This window comes from Molossus molossus, unplaced genomic scaffold (assembly GCF_014108415.1).
Source record: "Molossus molossus isolate mMolMol1 unplaced genomic scaffold, mMolMol1.p scaffold_m16_p_13, whole genome shotgun sequence".
Taxonomy (NCBI): domain Eukaryota; kingdom Metazoa; phylum Chordata; class Mammalia; order Chiroptera; family Molossidae; genus Molossus; species Molossus molossus.
Window position 1 is genome coordinate 59,916,266 of NW_023425348.1, and position 16,620 is coordinate 59,932,885.

The 16,620-nt window shown below is 40.3% G+C and overlaps 1 protein-coding gene across 6 annotated transcripts in view; it reads left to right on the top strand.

Moving 5' to 3' along the window:
• Positions 1–2,358: 2,358 nt before the first annotated feature.
• The window catches only part of NUCB2 (nucleobindin 2), a 55,082-nt gene continuing 40,820 nt past the window's right edge, over positions 2,359–16,620 (top strand). For 2 of the 6 annotated variants that reach the window (XR_004959236.1, XM_036258653.1), the window contains exons 1-4: positions 2,359–2,459; positions 8,006–8,162; positions 14,531–14,674; positions 15,518–15,625. Coding sequence is in view for 1 of the 6 variants with exons in the window: in XM_036258653.1 (XP_036114546.1) it covers positions 14,531–14,674; positions 15,518–15,625 (252 nt within the window). In the remaining 5 variants the exon portion in view is untranslated. Of the gene's footprint in view, positions 2,460–4,567; positions 4,681–8,005; positions 8,163–14,530; positions 14,675–15,448; positions 15,626–16,620 lie in introns of those variants that run through there. The other 4 variants (XR_004959237.1, XR_004959238.1, XR_004959240.1 and 1 more) reach the window with 4 other exon arrangements.

The window sequence follows — 16,620 nt, forward strand, 5'->3', positions numbered from 1 at the left end:
GAGAACATTTATTTGGAAAATCTCAGAGGTAGAAGAATTAATTCATAGAAGAAAATGGCTTAGGAAACAAGTTATACAGGTAAAGAAAGGTAAAGGTGACACACATCAGGGGAATGGGAGAGGTGAGGGAAAGACTTGGGCATGCTTCCTGGAGAAAGAGCCAGCAGAATCCTCATCCTAAGGATTTTAAGGGTGGAAATTTTAGGGGCGGTCCAGGGGAAGATCTGAATAGAATATTCGGCAGCTTTCCAGGTGTGTTCTTTCAGGATCCTCTTAATCCTGCATCTTAAAAAAAAATTTTTTTTTTCCTTATTGAGTTTAGAGAGAGAGGATGGGAGAGGGAGAGAGAGATGGAAACATTGATGAGCGAGAACATCAATTGGCCTCCTCTTGCATGCCCTACACGGGAGATTTGGCCCACAGCCCTGATTGGGAATCGAACTGGCAACCTCTTGGTGCATGGTTCGACGCTCAACCACTGAGTCACACCAGGCAGGCTTAATCCTACATCTTGCTATTTCATTTGTTTGCTCTGTCTTCCTTGTTTTCTCTTTATCCTTCACCCCAGAATATTGCTGAGAATAATGCTGGTATCTCAGTTACCAAGTTAGTGTTCATTTATCCTTTTCCTTTCATTGTATTGTTGGACTGAACCAATCTTTTCATTTTCCATTCTTCATCTCCACTGGGTTACTAGAAATAATCTATATTAGTACCAGATAATAATCGATTAAAGGGTCTAACCCAAATTTTAGTGCCTGAATCAGACACTGTATTTGGCCCTGTGGTAGGTAACAGGTAATAAAAATGCAGAAGATAGGTCTTGCCTTTAATGTATTCACAATTCAGTGTTTCCCAGTGTTGGGATATGGTATTATCTTCTGATCTTACACCAATATTGGTTACTAATGATACATGACCAATACTAAAATATTTCTCATGTTTTCAAATTGAAATTTAGTGCTCCTACATCATAACTCTTGAATATCCTTTCTTTCTCTAGTCCGTTTACTCTTCAATCTATCCATGAAAGCAGAAGATGACTACTTTCCTTACATTTGCCTCCACTATTAAACCTTCAGGGGAAGCAGAGTCACCATGTTCTAGGACTTTCATGACGATGAGGGAGATAATTTAAGATTTTGATTTAAAGAAAATGGAAAAGTGTTTCTTCCCGAGCCTTAAATAGGATCTTAACCTTGAGGCACTGATCTAAGTATGTAGATGAGAAGTATATACGAGTAAAGATGGCTGATCTTGGAAACCAGAGACCTGAATTATAGTCCTAGCTCAGTCACTAATGTGAAAATAACTAACATCTACTGAGCACTTACTGTGTGCCAGTCACCTTTCTATTAACTTGTTATGTGTAAGGAGGAAGGGCATTTTAATCCTCGTCTTTGAGACAAGGAAACTGAGGTACAGGGCATTTAAGTACTTTGCTCTGTCATGGAGTTGGTTTGTGATAAGCAGAGTCTGCTTTTGCAATACATGCAGTCTGGCTCCAAAATTGGCACACTTAGCTCCTACCCCTATTACTTCCTGATAAAAAGCTACCATTTCTAGCATATGCAACAGGTTCTGTACTGGTTTTCTGGAATGTCATCTCATGTAATCTTCACTAACAACTGTGAAATAGATGGTACCATTTTCACAAAGGAGAAAACTGGGGCCCAGAGAGGTGCTATTATTTAGCAGACTCAAACTCTTGAAACCAGTCTTGGGGCTCCGAAAGCTTCTCTAACCCTTGAGCCACGTGTACCTTTAAGCCTCAGCTTCCCCATCTTTAAAATGAGGGTTGTGTAGTAGGTGTCCCAGTTGTATGAGGGGCGTGGGTGTAGAGATGGGAGCTATGTCCGTAGATGGGTGTGAGAGAAGGTGGAGCAAAATGCAGTCAAGCCACAGTGGCCAAGGGCCCAGCCTAACGGAGGGGGTGTGGAGGAAGCTCGGGGGGTGAGACCCAAACGAGGCCTGTGGGTGAAAATGGGCCTGACGGCCTGTCGCTGACTGGTTTGGGCGCTGCCGGCGCCGGCCAGCAACAAGGAGGCCCGCTCCCAGTACAGTAGCTCACCCGCCCAAATCTTGCTCTACGAGCTTCCCGGTGAAAGCAGACGAAGGAAGGGGCGCGGCTTCCCCGCCCGCGTAGCAGAGCGCCACGTCCCTCTTGGCTCAACCTCCCTTAGGCTCCTTAGTGTACGCGCTAGAGGCCGCTAGCCTCCCAGCCCGCGGCGCGGTCTCATCTCCGCCCCGGCCAATCAGCGCCTTCCGCTATTGCAGTCGGACCAATCACAGGCTGCCTGGGGCGGGAGCTATCGCCATGGCAGCGAGGAGGCGGGAGCTCGCGTTAGACAGAAGTACAGAGCTAAACTGCAAACTGGGAGCTGGCAAGACAGGACAGGTCTGTGCCGGGCAGGCATTCATCAGGCGGAACCTCACGCGTCGAGACAGGGGCGAGCTAGGTAAGGCCGGTGACCTCGAGGTGGGTGCGAATCAGTACCGCGGAAGGCTGGGGCGGGTCCTGATATAAGGCTCAGGTCTTCTGCCCTGCCGGGGCACTGAGGATGGCTGGGGCCGCACTGTGGGAGGACATGGGTGGGAGTGGGATTCTAGCTCGAGCCTGAGGCGCGGGGCCCTTTCCTCCGCTCCACCCGTCGCAGGGCACCCAGGATTTCTTTGGGGTCGATAAGGGTGACAGGCTCTTGGCGAGGAGCAGGCGCGGGTGCGTGCTGGACCGAGACCCAGGCGGAGTTCCAGCCTGGCCTTTGCAGGTCTATTCGTGATGGAGGTGCCAACTGTTGAGGAGAGTGTACCCACAAATTCCAGGCTAATACTCACCACCCCCCACACCCCCCTCGCGCCGCCGAGCAAAGCTAGGCCTGTGAATCCTCTCTTCTGCCAATTCTGTTAAGCCGGTAACCCCTGACACTAGGGAGAGGAGAAAGTTCGTGTCAGTTGTGGTACTGTTTTCCCTTAAATGACAAGTCGTTGGGTGTGAGATGAGCTCTTTTGGTTTCGGAGTATGAGGAAATGATACTTTCTTGTTGCACCTGTTAAGTGGTAACTCGGTGAGCAAATGTGGTTATTGTGGCTGGTGCTGTTCACTAAACTCCTAAAGTGGATAATGCACATTTTACACAATTGAGTAAGTAAGTGCTGTCTGCCATCTGTGCCTTTTGGTAAGGCTATTAAATCCATGGATGAATATGAACACCAAATGATATATTATCTTGTTTTAAAAAACGTGGACAGAGAGCAAGGTTAAATGCAGATGTTTCTGATAGCTTTGTTTGAAGGAGACTGTGGATTTAGAATTGATGAGACAGTTGCTTTAAGAAATTCTTAAAGTAATATGGCTAATGGTATTATAGATTTAGATCAGAATATCTATAGCTTCTTGCACAACCTATATAAATATTTTTTTCTTTAAGGCTTTCCCTGGTGAATTCTGTTGAACAATATCCAGATTGTAGCATCTTGCCCCTTATAGAAATTGTCTCAGGATTCATCCTGACTTAAGCTGAGTGTGAGTTCTTGTTTTATAAAACTTGTACAAGTTGAACAAAAAAATGTTTCCACAAATGTTCCTCAGTTAATAGGATCGAGAATTTTAAAAAAAGACAAACACAAAAACAAACAAACATGGACATTTAGAATTAGAGGTGAAATCTCGAATAATATCACTCTTGTTATTAGGATGAACATGAAACTTCTATTTCTCATTTTGGACTTTAAACTCTCCATGATCTGGTCCAACTTTGTAGTGTAAGTGAAAAATTTACTTCTGTTTTCTTCTGGTTACTCATATTGTTCTCCAGCATCTATGCTAATTTTACCCATCTTGCAAGGGTCAGGTGCATGTTGTGTTTACCTTGCTCTGACCTCCTGAGATAGTTATTATTCACATTACACATTTTGTATATACCCATTCAGCATGCTTTTTGCCAAGCTGGTTTGTGGTCTGAAAGACCAGTTAAATGTAATGCACAATTAAAGCAATGAGGGTACCTTTCTTTTTTTAAAAAAAAATTTTTTTCTTTATGATTTTAGAGAGAGAGGAAGGGAGAGAGAGAGATTGAAACATTGATGAGAGAGAACATTTATTGGCCGCTTCCTGCATGCCCCCCAGTGGGGTTTGGTCCCACAATCTGGGCATGTGTCCTGACCAGGAATCGAACCGGTGACTTCTTGGTGCTTGGTTCATGGGATACATTCAACCAGTGAGCCACACTGGCCGGGCAATGAGGGTACCTTTCAAAACACTAGTTACTGAGCACTGGCCATTGTGGCTCAGTTGATTGGAGCGTCTTCCCACACCCGAGGGCATCGGTGGGAAAATATCCTTCGGTGAAAATTAACAACAAGAACAAATCAATTAAAAACAAAACAAAAAACCCACTAGTTATTGATATGGTACAGAGTATCAGTAACATGGTTAACACCAGGGTCTTTTTGTTTTGGGATTTGCTGCGTAAGTCTCTATACTAAACCAATTTTGTGTTTTTAAATTTTTTTGTTAATCCTCACCTGAAAATATTTTTTCATTTATTTTTAATTTTTGTTTTTTTAGGTAGAGTGGAAGGGAGGGAGGAAGAGAGAAAAACATCAATGTGAGAGAGACATATCAATTTGTTGTCTCCTGCATCACCCTGACTGTGGCCAGGGATTGAACCTGCAACCCAGGTATGTGCCCTTGACTAGGAATCAAACCCACAATCCTTAGGTCCGCAGGCCGATGCTCTAACCTCTGAGCCAAACCAGGAAGGGCACAATTTTATGTTATTTAGAATAATATTTAAATTGCTTTTCACTTTCTAAGGACCCTTTGGATGACTTAGGTGTTCAAAATACCTGTGTAAATTTTGGGTAGCTGGAGGAATCAAGTGTAGGATTTAAAAATGTATTTAAAATAATCCTTAAAGTAGATAATCTTTTAAGTATTGTAAGTAATTGTGTTGACTATATTTGGCATGATAGATGATTAACTTTTTCTAAATAATTGAAGGTCTAAAAAGGGGAAATTTGTTGTTTTTATGTTTAATACACGCAATTAGTTTATAGACTTTAGAAAACAGGCTCCTAACAATTTCAAATAACTTATTAGGAAAAGGAAAAACCTTAATCACTTTAATGATTTTCAAACTAAAATATATTAAAAAAACACCCCCCCCCCCACCATGATATGGTAAAAAGTATGCTTAATTAGAATTTGATAGCCAGATTCCAATCCTGGCTCTTCCAAATGATATTGGCCAAATTAGTTAAATTTACTTTTAAAAAAGTAAGATCTGGATCAAACCACCACTAAGATAATTTCTAGTCCCAGAATGCTCTGATTTAAATTTTTCAAAGCAACCTAAGGGATATTGAGAAAGAAGTTGCATGCTTCTATTTTTGGCAGGACTTTTTGACATTGTATTTTAGTTATCTGAGGTATGTGTAAATATTGAAGATGTAATTTTAATAAATTTGGGTATTGAGTGATACAAATGAGCAACAGTATCTACTTTTCATAAGCCTATTACCAAGGATACTGTAACTGATGGTCAAGTGAAAAAAAGGCCATGTAATGGTTTCCTTGATTGATGTACTTTTTTGCAAATATGAGCATTAGAGATACTAACATCTATACTGATGTATTGATACAGGGAAAGGTTAAAGTTCAGCTCAGCTGGTATTTTATTTTGAACTTCACTTTCCCATTTATTCTCATTTTCAAAGGGAAAAATGGAGTTGAGCATCAGGTTACCCGTTGTGGTTGTCACTGCTGTCACTGAGAAACTCGGACGCCATTTTTTCTCTACCTCATTGTTAGAGTTATGACATTAACAGCAAGAAGAAGCAACCCAGGTTTGGCTCAGAGATGTGCCTTGGAGAAAGAAACCTGGGCCTCTGCAAATATCTCTGTTTTAATGCCAGGGAGGAAGAGATTGTGTTCCTCTTTGTTGGATATATTCTTTTTATTGGCCTACAGCTGCATCAGGACTTAGGTTGTGGCAATGCTCAGAGGAGAGTTCTAATGTAGCCCTTCAAAAAATGACATTTAAAGGTTGTATGCACACAGGTTTATTACTTTTTAATAACAGGTTTTCATTATTTCAATATATAGCTATTTCATTTTCAAGACAGGAAGGGCATTAATATTTATCGAGCATTTACTATTGCCATGCACTGTGCTACTCACATTGTGTTAATTCTTATTTTCATTCAATCAAAAACTTATGAAGAAGTATTAGTTTAATTTTCTAGATAGGAAAATGGAGGCAAGTAACATTCTAGTAAATAGGAGTGGTTAGGATTCAATCTGCTATTTATTTTTGACCACGCTATGTCAATAAAAGTCTTAGATAACACAGATAACATGCATATGTATGATCACTCTCCTGCTTATGATTTTTATGTTAAATATATCATAAAAAGAAAGAAATATATCCGTTCTTAAAACTTGAAGACATTTTATTTGCTTATTTTCTTACAGACTACTTAGAAATAATTGCGTTCACCAGTGAGTTTTCACATGAGCTAACCACCTTGAATTTCATAGTTAGGTAGTGGGGTTTCAACAATTTTATTGAGATGTTTTCCTTTATTTTATTTAAATAAATTAATAAATTTATTTATTTTTATCCTCACCCGAGGACATTTTTGCATTTATCATCAGATAGAGTGTTAGGGAGAGAGGGAGGAAGAGAGAGCGAGAAATATCATTCTGAGAGAGACACATCGAGTGGTCTCACCCACGCGGCCCCAACTGGGGCCAGGGACAAACTACAACCGAGGTATGTGCCCTTAGTGGGAACCAAACCTGGGCCTCTCTGGTCTGTGGGCCGATGCTCTAACCACTGAGCAAAACTGGCCAGGGTGAGATGTTTTTCTGTATTACTTATCTTGTGACTGAGACTGGGGCCAAGGTGAATTTTTTAATTAATTAATTTTTTTATCCTCACCTGAGGACACTTTTCCACTTTGTGTTCAGATAGAGTGGGAGGGAGAGAGAGGAAGAGAAAGAGAGAGAGAAACCTTGACATGAAAGGGACACATTGAGTGGCTGCCACTCTCTGGACCACAGGCCGATGCTCTAACTGCTGAGCCAAACCAGTCAGGGCAAGATGAATTTTTAAAAGTAGTGGTAAGGATGAAGAAAGTTTCCAGTTAAGGATTTTTTTTTTTTTTTTTTTAATCCTCACCCGAGGACATTTTTTGATATTTTGTTCAGATAGAGTGGGAGGGAGAGAGAGAGAAACATCAACGTGAAAGGGACATATCGAGTGGTTGCCACCCACACGACCTAACCAGGGCCGGGGACAAACTGCAACCGAGGTACGCGCCCTTTACAGGAACCGAACCTGGGTCTCTCCAGACCACAGGCCGATGCTCTAACCGCTGAGCCAAACCAGCCAGGGCCCAGTTAAAGATTTTTTTTTTTATCCTCACCCGAGGACATTTTTTCACTTTTTGTTCAGATAAAGTGGGAGGGAGAGAGAGGAACAGAGAGAGAGAGAGAAACATCGATGTGAAAGGAACACATCGAGTGGCTGCCACCCGCACAACCAACCAGGGCCGGGGACAAACTGCAACCGAGGTACGCGCCCCTAGCGGGAACCGAACCGGGTCTCTCTGGACCGCAGGCCGACGCTCTAACCGCTGAGCCAAACCAGTCAGGGCCCAGTTAAGGATTTGATGGGAAACTATATCATGAAGTCTTATTGCTGAGCAAAATAAGCTTTTAGTTGGAATTCTTATTTATTTAAAAGGAGAGCAGTATGGTGAAACCTGGGCACAACAATCAATATCTTTGTCTATTCTGGTTTTTGATTCCGTTTATTTAATCTCTCTCTCTCCCTTCACAATGGAATATGATAGAATTTAGTCTTCCACATCATAAATACTTGGTACTTTTTTCACAGGATGTGACAAATTCATACACTGTCATGTGCCATTGCCACTGAAATAAGCCTACATTTATGTTTATATTTAATGTGTTTTTATTTTATTTTTTTACATTTAGAACCTGTTAAGAGACCATTTGTAGTAAAAAAAAACATTGAACTCGGAGCCCAGACCCACCTCCTTATTAATTTGGTATTGTGCAAGTCATCTTACTTCTCTAGATCTCAGTTACCTCATCTGTGAACAGGAGATAAAAATTCTTAACTTATCTGAAGGTAAGTGATCAGTTAAGAAAGCAAAAACAAAAAAACCCCACAAAATGAAACAGAACAACAACAAAAACAGACTTAATAATGGCTTAAACACACATTATTTATTTTCTCATATGAAATAATTCTTGAAGCAGGCAGTCCAGGTTAGGTATGGTAACCTTATAAAGTCATCAAGGATCGAAGCTTTTTCCAATTCTTTATTCTTCTATACATAACGTGTGGCCCTGGTCCTTGTAGTCCAAGATAGCTGCTGGAGCTCTAACCACCACAGCCAAGTTTCAGGCAGCAAGGCAAAGACAAAGAAAGATGTATTCTTTCCTTTTAGAGAGCACATGCTCAGGCTACCAGGGAAGCAGGAAAAGGTAGCTGGATGCATGGCTGACCTGAATAAAATTGGGCTATTGTTATTGAGGAAAAAGGGAAGATGTGGATATTGGCAGGCAAATAGAATTATCTTCCACGGTATGGATCTTTTTCTTTCATCTCTGTGCACTGTAAGCCATGATAACCACTCATAGAAGCTTTGGGACTTCTCCATAGTAGAGCTTTAAATCTGACCACTTCTACAGAAGAAAATAACTTTCATCTAATAAATTGTTACTTTTTAAACTTTTATCCCATGATTCATTATAGAAACATTTCTGTCTTGATAATTTCTGTCTGGTTATTTTTAAAAAATTACCCATAAATGCTAATAGATATGTTTTGTTTTGTTTTTTGGCAATTTATGGATGTTTTAAAAAAAGGCTAACAGCCCAGCCAGTGTGGCTTAGTGGATTGAATGTTGTCCCATGGACTGAGAGGTCCTGGTTTGATTCCTGGTCAGGGCACATTCCTGGGTTTTGGGCTTATCCCTGGTAGGGGGCGTGTAGGAGGTAGCTGATCAATATTTCTCTCTCACATGGATGTTTCTATCTCTCTCTCTCTTTTTTTTTATCCTCATCTGAGGTCATTTTCCCATTTTTTTAAATTTTTTTTTTATCCTCACCCGAGGACATTTTTCCATTTTTTGTTCAGGTAGAGTGGGAGGGAGAGGAACAGAGAGAGAGAGAGAGAAATATCGATGTGAAAGGAACACATCGAGTGGCTGCCACCCGCACAACCGACCAGGGCCGGCGACAAAGTGCAACCGAATTACACGCCCCTAGCGGGAACCAAACCCGGGTCTCTCAGGACCGCAGGTCGACGCTCTAACCGCTGAGCCAAACAGACCAGGGCTCTCTTTCTCTTTAAAAAAAAGGAGTAGAGTAAATGTTTTACTTACCTTTAAACTTTAGTAAATTATTGTCCTAATTATTTCTAGAACAAACACTAAAATATTAGAAAATAGTAGAGGGGGGAAACATATTTTATTTTATTTTATTATTTTATTTATTTATTTTTAATCTTCACCCGAGGACATTTTTTTCCATTTTTTTTTGTTCAGATAGAGTGGGAGGGAGAGAGAGGAAGAGAGAGAGAGAGAGACATTGACATGAAAGGGACACATTGAGTAGCTACCACCTGTATGACCAACCAGGGCCAGGGACAAACTGCAACAGAGCTACGCACGCGCCCTTAGTGGGAACCGAACCCGGGTCTCTCTGGACCGCAGGCTGACGCTCTAACCGCTGAGCCAAACCGGCCAGGGCAAGTGGGGGGGGGGGGGGGGGGGGGATATTTTAAAAAATTCTCCATCAATCAAAAAGAAAAAAAGCAAGAAAGGAGAGGAAGTAAATATTAACGAATCAGGATAAATAGAAAGAAAATGATACATTTAAAATTCAGTATAAGGTATTTCATTGACTCTAAGACATTAGTGACATTAAGACACATCATTATACACATGTAGAAAAAATACTGCCAATTAAACTATTACATTGCTTTATCACTTACCATTTCATTTTTGTTTATAGAAAGTGCTTTTTAAGATTCATTTAGACATACAGATTTTTCTCATATCACTTTTGTGCATATAGAAAGGAATTACAAGTTAAGTAAACTCATTAAGGTATTTCTAAGACTTTATCACATTCTGAGTCTCATTCTTTTGGAACAAACTTGATTCAGACTAGTCAGGGTCTGTTTTTTTCTTTTTTTTTAAATCCTCACCTGAGGATACGTTTTTCCATTTTTATCTTAAGATAGAGTGGGGAAGAGAGAGACATCAACATGAGAGAGACACATCTATTGGTTGCCTCCTGCACAATCCCAATGAGGGCCAGGGAGGAACCGCAACCTAGGTACATGCCCTTGACCAGAATTGAGCCCAGGTCTGCGGGCCGAGGCTCTACGGCTGAGCCGAACTGGCCAGGGCAATGTCTATGTTTTTTCACACAGAATTGTTCTCTCTGCTCTGGAGAGTGATGGTAATTTTCTTCTGGAAGTTTCTTCAAGCCCCTTTGCCTAGAATTTTCTTTCAAGCCTCTGATACTCATTTTGCAAGCTCTGATGCAAGTGCTTTTCAAAAGATGACAACAGATTTCGGCATCCTCTTCTTTCCTTAGCTTCTCCTTTAATGGTTTGTTGGCTGAAATGCTGAGGGGTTGCAGTTGTCTAGAGGAATAAAATCGAGTTGTATTACTTTTCAGGCATCCTGTTTAAATTTTCAGATACACAGCCTCAGGAGGCATCTAGAACTAAACTAATACACTTGGCAGGTTAGGAAGGGCTCTTAGACATTCAAACTAGATTCAGTCAGCCTTTCTTTCCTTTTTTTTTTTTTTTTTTAAATATGTTTTTATTGATTTTTTAGAGAGAGAGATAAAAACATTGATGAGAGAGAAGCATTGATCGGCTGCCTCCTGCATGCCCCCTACTGGGGATCGAGCCGACAACCCCGGGCATGTGCCCTGACAGGGAATTGAACTGGGACCTCTCAGCCCATGGGAGGATGTACAATCCACTGACCCACACAGGGCCAGCTAGTCAGCCTTTCTTTAGCTCAGCCATCATTCATCCCCTATTATCCCTTCCTAATTTTAATGCATACAGTAACACTTTTGGGAAATTATTTTGTAGTTTAAGGTTTAATATGGCAGCAACTTTTGGCCATTGGCATTTATGACAGTATTACAGAGATGGGCTATTTCCTAATCCATTCTCAGGATACCATCACTAGCATCTTCAGCATTAGTGTATTACTTTGAGACATGTAAAAGGACATCAGGATTTTGTTAGCATTTCCTGTTGACTAAACTCAGCTTTGTTTTCTCAAATTTCATGGAAGTTATGCAGCTTCTGTTCAGTGTAAATAGGAAGTTTCTGACAAATTGACATTTGCCTTGAGACATGAATTCATCAAATTAGCCTTATATTCCATATACATTTTAAAAAATCATTTTCAGTCTTTGTCAGTTTATACTGTTTTATTAGCAGTGTTTGGCTGCTTATCGGTATCTTGTATCTCAGTAACAAATGTCATGCAGCTCTGTCTACTTTGTCTATCTTCCTGTTTAAATTTAGGTAAAGCACTTAGTTGTTTCTTTACAAGAAAATATAAAGTTGCTGTTATTCTCTTAACATCAAATATTTGCTTCACGAATACCAGCTGCTATATTTCTTTCTTTTTTTCTTTCTTTTGTTAATCCTCACCTGAGGATACTTTTTCCATTGATTTGTATATAGAGTGGAAGGGAGGGAGGGAGGGAGGGAGGGAGGGAAAGAAACACTGATGTGAGAGAGACACATGGATTGGTAGCCTCCACAGCACCCTGCCGGGGATCAAACCTGCAACCCAGCCCAGGTACATGCCCTTGAGCAGGAATCAAACCTGTGACCTTCCAGTACACAAGCCAGTGTTCCAACCACTGAGTCACACTGCTCAGGGCTCAGCTGTTATATTTCTATGTTTATAAAATAACTTTGCATTTCAATACTAAGTCATAATTTAACCCTTTGAAGACATTTAAAAATGTTAATTAAATTCAATTTGTAAAGTACCAATAATGCAAAAACTCAATTTAAAGTTATTGCAGTAAGAGTAGTTATGATAAAATTTGTAAATGTGTAGACAGTAAAGATGTTACTATTGCCACTTTGTCAACCACAATTTTAATATTCCATCAACTGAAAATCATCCTGATTTCTGAGATGTTAAACTGAGAAATTGTGTATCTTGGAATTGATTAAGTACATTATTGGTAATTGTGTTCTGTGGATAAAAACATGCTACTTAAAAAAAAGTCCATGGCCAGCTGAGCTGAGGAAACACAGTTATTTGCATTCTCCACATTGTTGGTCAGACTGTTATTCTTGACTTGGACCCTAACATGAGTCTTTATGTATGAAATCAATTAAATAAGAGTTTTAGCTCAGCTGGTGTGGCTCAGTGGTTGAGCGTTGACCCATGCACTAGAGGTTGCTGGTTCAATTCCCGGTCAGGGCACGTGTTGGGTTGTGGGCCAGGTCCCCAGTGAGGGTATGCAGGAGGTGGCCAATTGTTGTTCTCTCTCATCAATGTTTCTATCTCCCTCTCCCTCTCCCTTCTTCTTTCTGTAAAATAAATAAAGAAAAAAAAGAGGTTTCTATTGATTTTAATTCTTTTTAAAAAAATCTTCACCTGAGAATATTTTTCCATTGGTTTTCAGGTAGAATTAGAGGGAGTTGGGGGTGGGGATCCAACTGCAACCGACGTACAAGCCCTTGACTGGAATTGAACATGTAACTCTTTGGTTCTCGGTCTGATGCTCTAACCACTGAACAACTGTCCAGAGCTTAATTCTTGTTTTTTTTTTTTTTGTACAGATAGAGTGGGAGGGAGAGAGAGGAAGGGAGAGAGAGAGAGAGAAACATCGCCGTGAAGGGACACATCGAGTGGCTGCCACCCGCACGACCAACCAGGGCCGGGGACAAACTGCAACCGAAGTACGTGCCCTTAGCGGGAACCGAACCCGGGTCTCTCCGGACCGCAGGCCGATGCTCTAACTGCTGAGCCAAAGTGGCCAGGGCTTAATTCTTGTTTTTAAAAAATTGATTTTTAGAGAGAGAGAGAGACATCGGTGGCCCTCCACTGGCCCTAAGCAGGGATTGAACCCACAGCCTAGATACATCCCCTGACCTTGAATGGAATCTGCAACCTTTTGGTACACGGGACAAGCTGAGCCAACTGAGCCACTTGGCCAGGGTCATTTTAATTCTTGTAGTATATCCTCTAGAGTTACTAAAATCTTTATGGAGTAGAAACTGTTTGAATAAGCAAAATTTGAATCATATTGTGGGACAAGTAATAGTTGCTCCTTGTTTGTATCAACCCTGTTACATTTATTGACCTATTTATTTGAAAAATTATTGACCAATAAGAATTTTATTTTATTTTATTTATTTTTTTATCTTCAGCCGAGGACATTTTTCCATTTTTTGTTCAGATTGAGTGGGAGGGAGAGAGAGAGAGAGAGAAACATCGACATGAAAGGGACACATCAAGTGGTTGCCACCTGCACGACCCAACCAGGGCTGGGGACAAACTGCAACCAAGGTACGTGCCCTTAGCGGGAACCGAACCTGGGTCTCTCTGGACTGCAGGCCGACGCTCTAACCGCTGAGCCAAACTGGCCATGGCGACCAAAAGGAATTTTAACAAAAGACTATTGGCTATGATAATGTTTAATAAAGTTAAGAGAATATTTGTAGCTACTTATTTGTCTCTTTTAATCAACTTATGTACATAGAACATCTTATTTTCAAAATTTGAAGGTAATTAAATATTATATCCAGAAATAATTTTGTCCCTCTAATATTTTAATTGAGAAAAAATATGCAGGTTTTTTTTTCTTATTATTTTCTCTTTTGTAAACTTGGGCCATTAAAATATATATACATATAATTTTTTAATCCTCACCCAAAGACATTTTTGCATTTATCTTCAGATAGAGCGGGAGGGAGGAGGAGGGGAGAGAGAAACATTGATGGGAAAGAAACACATCGACTGGTTGCCATCCACATAACCCTAACTGGGGCCGGGGACAAACTGCAATTGAGATACGTGCCTTTAGTGGGAACTGAACCCTGGACTATCTGGTCCGCGGGCTGATGCTCTAATTCCTGGGCAAAACTGGCCAGGGCTAAAATATTTTTTTTGAGTCCCTTGTTGCCATCTTTATTTGAAGCTTTTATTATTAACCAAATATTTTCTTATACTATATAAACTTTAAAATTTTATTTCCTCGTCTTTTAATTTTAGCTGAAAAACATTTCTACCCTGATTTTCTTTAGTGATAGATTTTAAGCATTATTTTTATGCTATAATCTATTTTAACCCTTTTCCTAGAATTATTTTGTTGTATTAAATATCCTGAAATCGATTATATTAATAATGTGGCTTTGGGAATGCATGGATATATATTTTGGAAACATCCTTTCAGGACCTTACTGTAATTATACCTCTATTTCAGATGAGGTGGAGGACCGTCCTACTGCAATATTGTTTCCTTTTGGTTACGTGTCTACTTACTACTCTTGAGGCTGTGCCTATAGACATAGACAAGACAAAAGTAAAAAATACTCACCCTGTGGACAGTGCAAAGATAGAACCACCAGTAAGTCAAATAAGAAATATAATCTTGTGGGAAGAATTTTAACTAAAATATTGCTAATATTAGTTTTAAAATTGGATATTTAGAAACAATGAAAAGAGTATAGGACAAGTATATGTTGTTTAATGTTAAAAAATGTAGTTAGTATACTAGATAGTGTATAGAAGCATTCACCATACATTTATAATGTAGAGCTAACCCCTGCCACCAAACCCATTTTATTATATTCAAAGGAGAGACAGATAGCAATGAGGAGAAACAGGTAACAGTGGGGTAAAACCAATTAACTTGTTCATTCTTTTCTTTTTTTGGGTTAATCCTCACCTGAGGATATTTCCCATTGATTTTTAGATAGAGTGGAAGGGAGGGAGGGAGGAAGGGAGGGAGGGAGGGAGGGAGGGAGGGAGAGAAACATTGATGTGAAAGAGACATATCAATTGGTTGCCTCCCACACAACCCCAACCGGGGCCAGGGAGGGATTGAACCTGCAACCCAGGTAGGTGCCCTTTACTGGGAATTGAACCTAAGACCCTTCAGTTTGAGGGGCAATGTTCTAACCGCTGAGCCAAACCCAAGTAATATTTTTAAAGTTTTCATTGTCTAAGCCATATAGAAAATCGACCTTTAAGTATCAGTGAAACATGATTTGGGTGTGATCCCTAAAACATGATTTCTGCAACTCTTCATTTGTGGTTTTTAACTTTGACTGTCCAAACTATCAAAGTAGATATGTTCATTGCCATTTTGCTAGACTTTTTTTTTTTCTTTTTTTCTTAGAATTGAGATCTTTAGATGCAGGGAAGGAAAAGCTTTCAGAAGCTTTATTGTTTGTTTCTTAATTTGAAGGATACTGGACTTTATTATGATGAATATCTCAAGCAAGTGATTGATGTGCTGGAAACAGATAATCATTTCAGAGAAAAGCTCCAGAAAGCAGACATAGAGGAAATAAAGGTAAATGTAATGAAATAATTATTTAAAATCATTTGAGCATGCCAGACACTGATCTAAGTGCTGGGGATGCAAAGATGAGACTCACTCCCAGCCCTTATAGAATCTCAAGGGAGACTAACATCCAGAAGAAGATTGTTAAGATGAATATACGATGAGTGTATATTTTGGATTTGCAGAGGGTGGACTCATAATTCAGTAAGAAGCAGTGGGGGAAGATGGGAAGTCATTCTTTTTGGTAGAGATTATGTCAGTGCTTAAGGATATGACTTAGAAAAGGAAAAAGATAGGGAGACATCCTAAGCCAAGGTGTAAGGGTTCTGAGATAAGAGATATACAGGAAACTGGAAGTAGTAGCTGTTCCTGGAAACTAGACTGGGAAGTGGAGGCCATGATTGGCTAAAAGATGAGGTTGGAAAGAGTCAGGGATTAGATGATGGAGGGCCTTGTACATGCTAAGGGGCTTGGATCACGATGTGAGGACAGATGGAAGATATTAAAAGGTTTAGAGTAGGTTAAGTTCTGGTGTTTTAACAAGGTCCAGATTAACAGAAGAGGTAATGGGCCATATGTCAATAGGGGAGATTTAACTATTTACCTCTGTCTTAAGGACACTATTAGACATAATCCTATCCCTAGACATCTTAGTACTCATAACAAAGAAAGAAAGTTGTAAAATATCTGACTAGAGAGATTCTTTTTGCCTCCTGCATGATCCCAATCAGGGCCAGGGACTGAACTGCAACCAAGGTACGTGCCCTTGACCAGAATCAAAACTATAACTCTTTGGTCCGTGGGCCAAATCGGCCAGAGTCAGAGAGATTCTTTTTAATTTTTTTTTCCTTTATTGATTTTTTAGAGAGAGGAAGTGAGAGGGAGAGAGAGATAGAAACATTGATGAGAGAGAACATTGATTTGCTGCTTCCTGCATGCCCCCACTGAGGATTTGGCCCACAACCTGGGCACATGCCCTGACCAGGAATCGAACCAGTGATCTC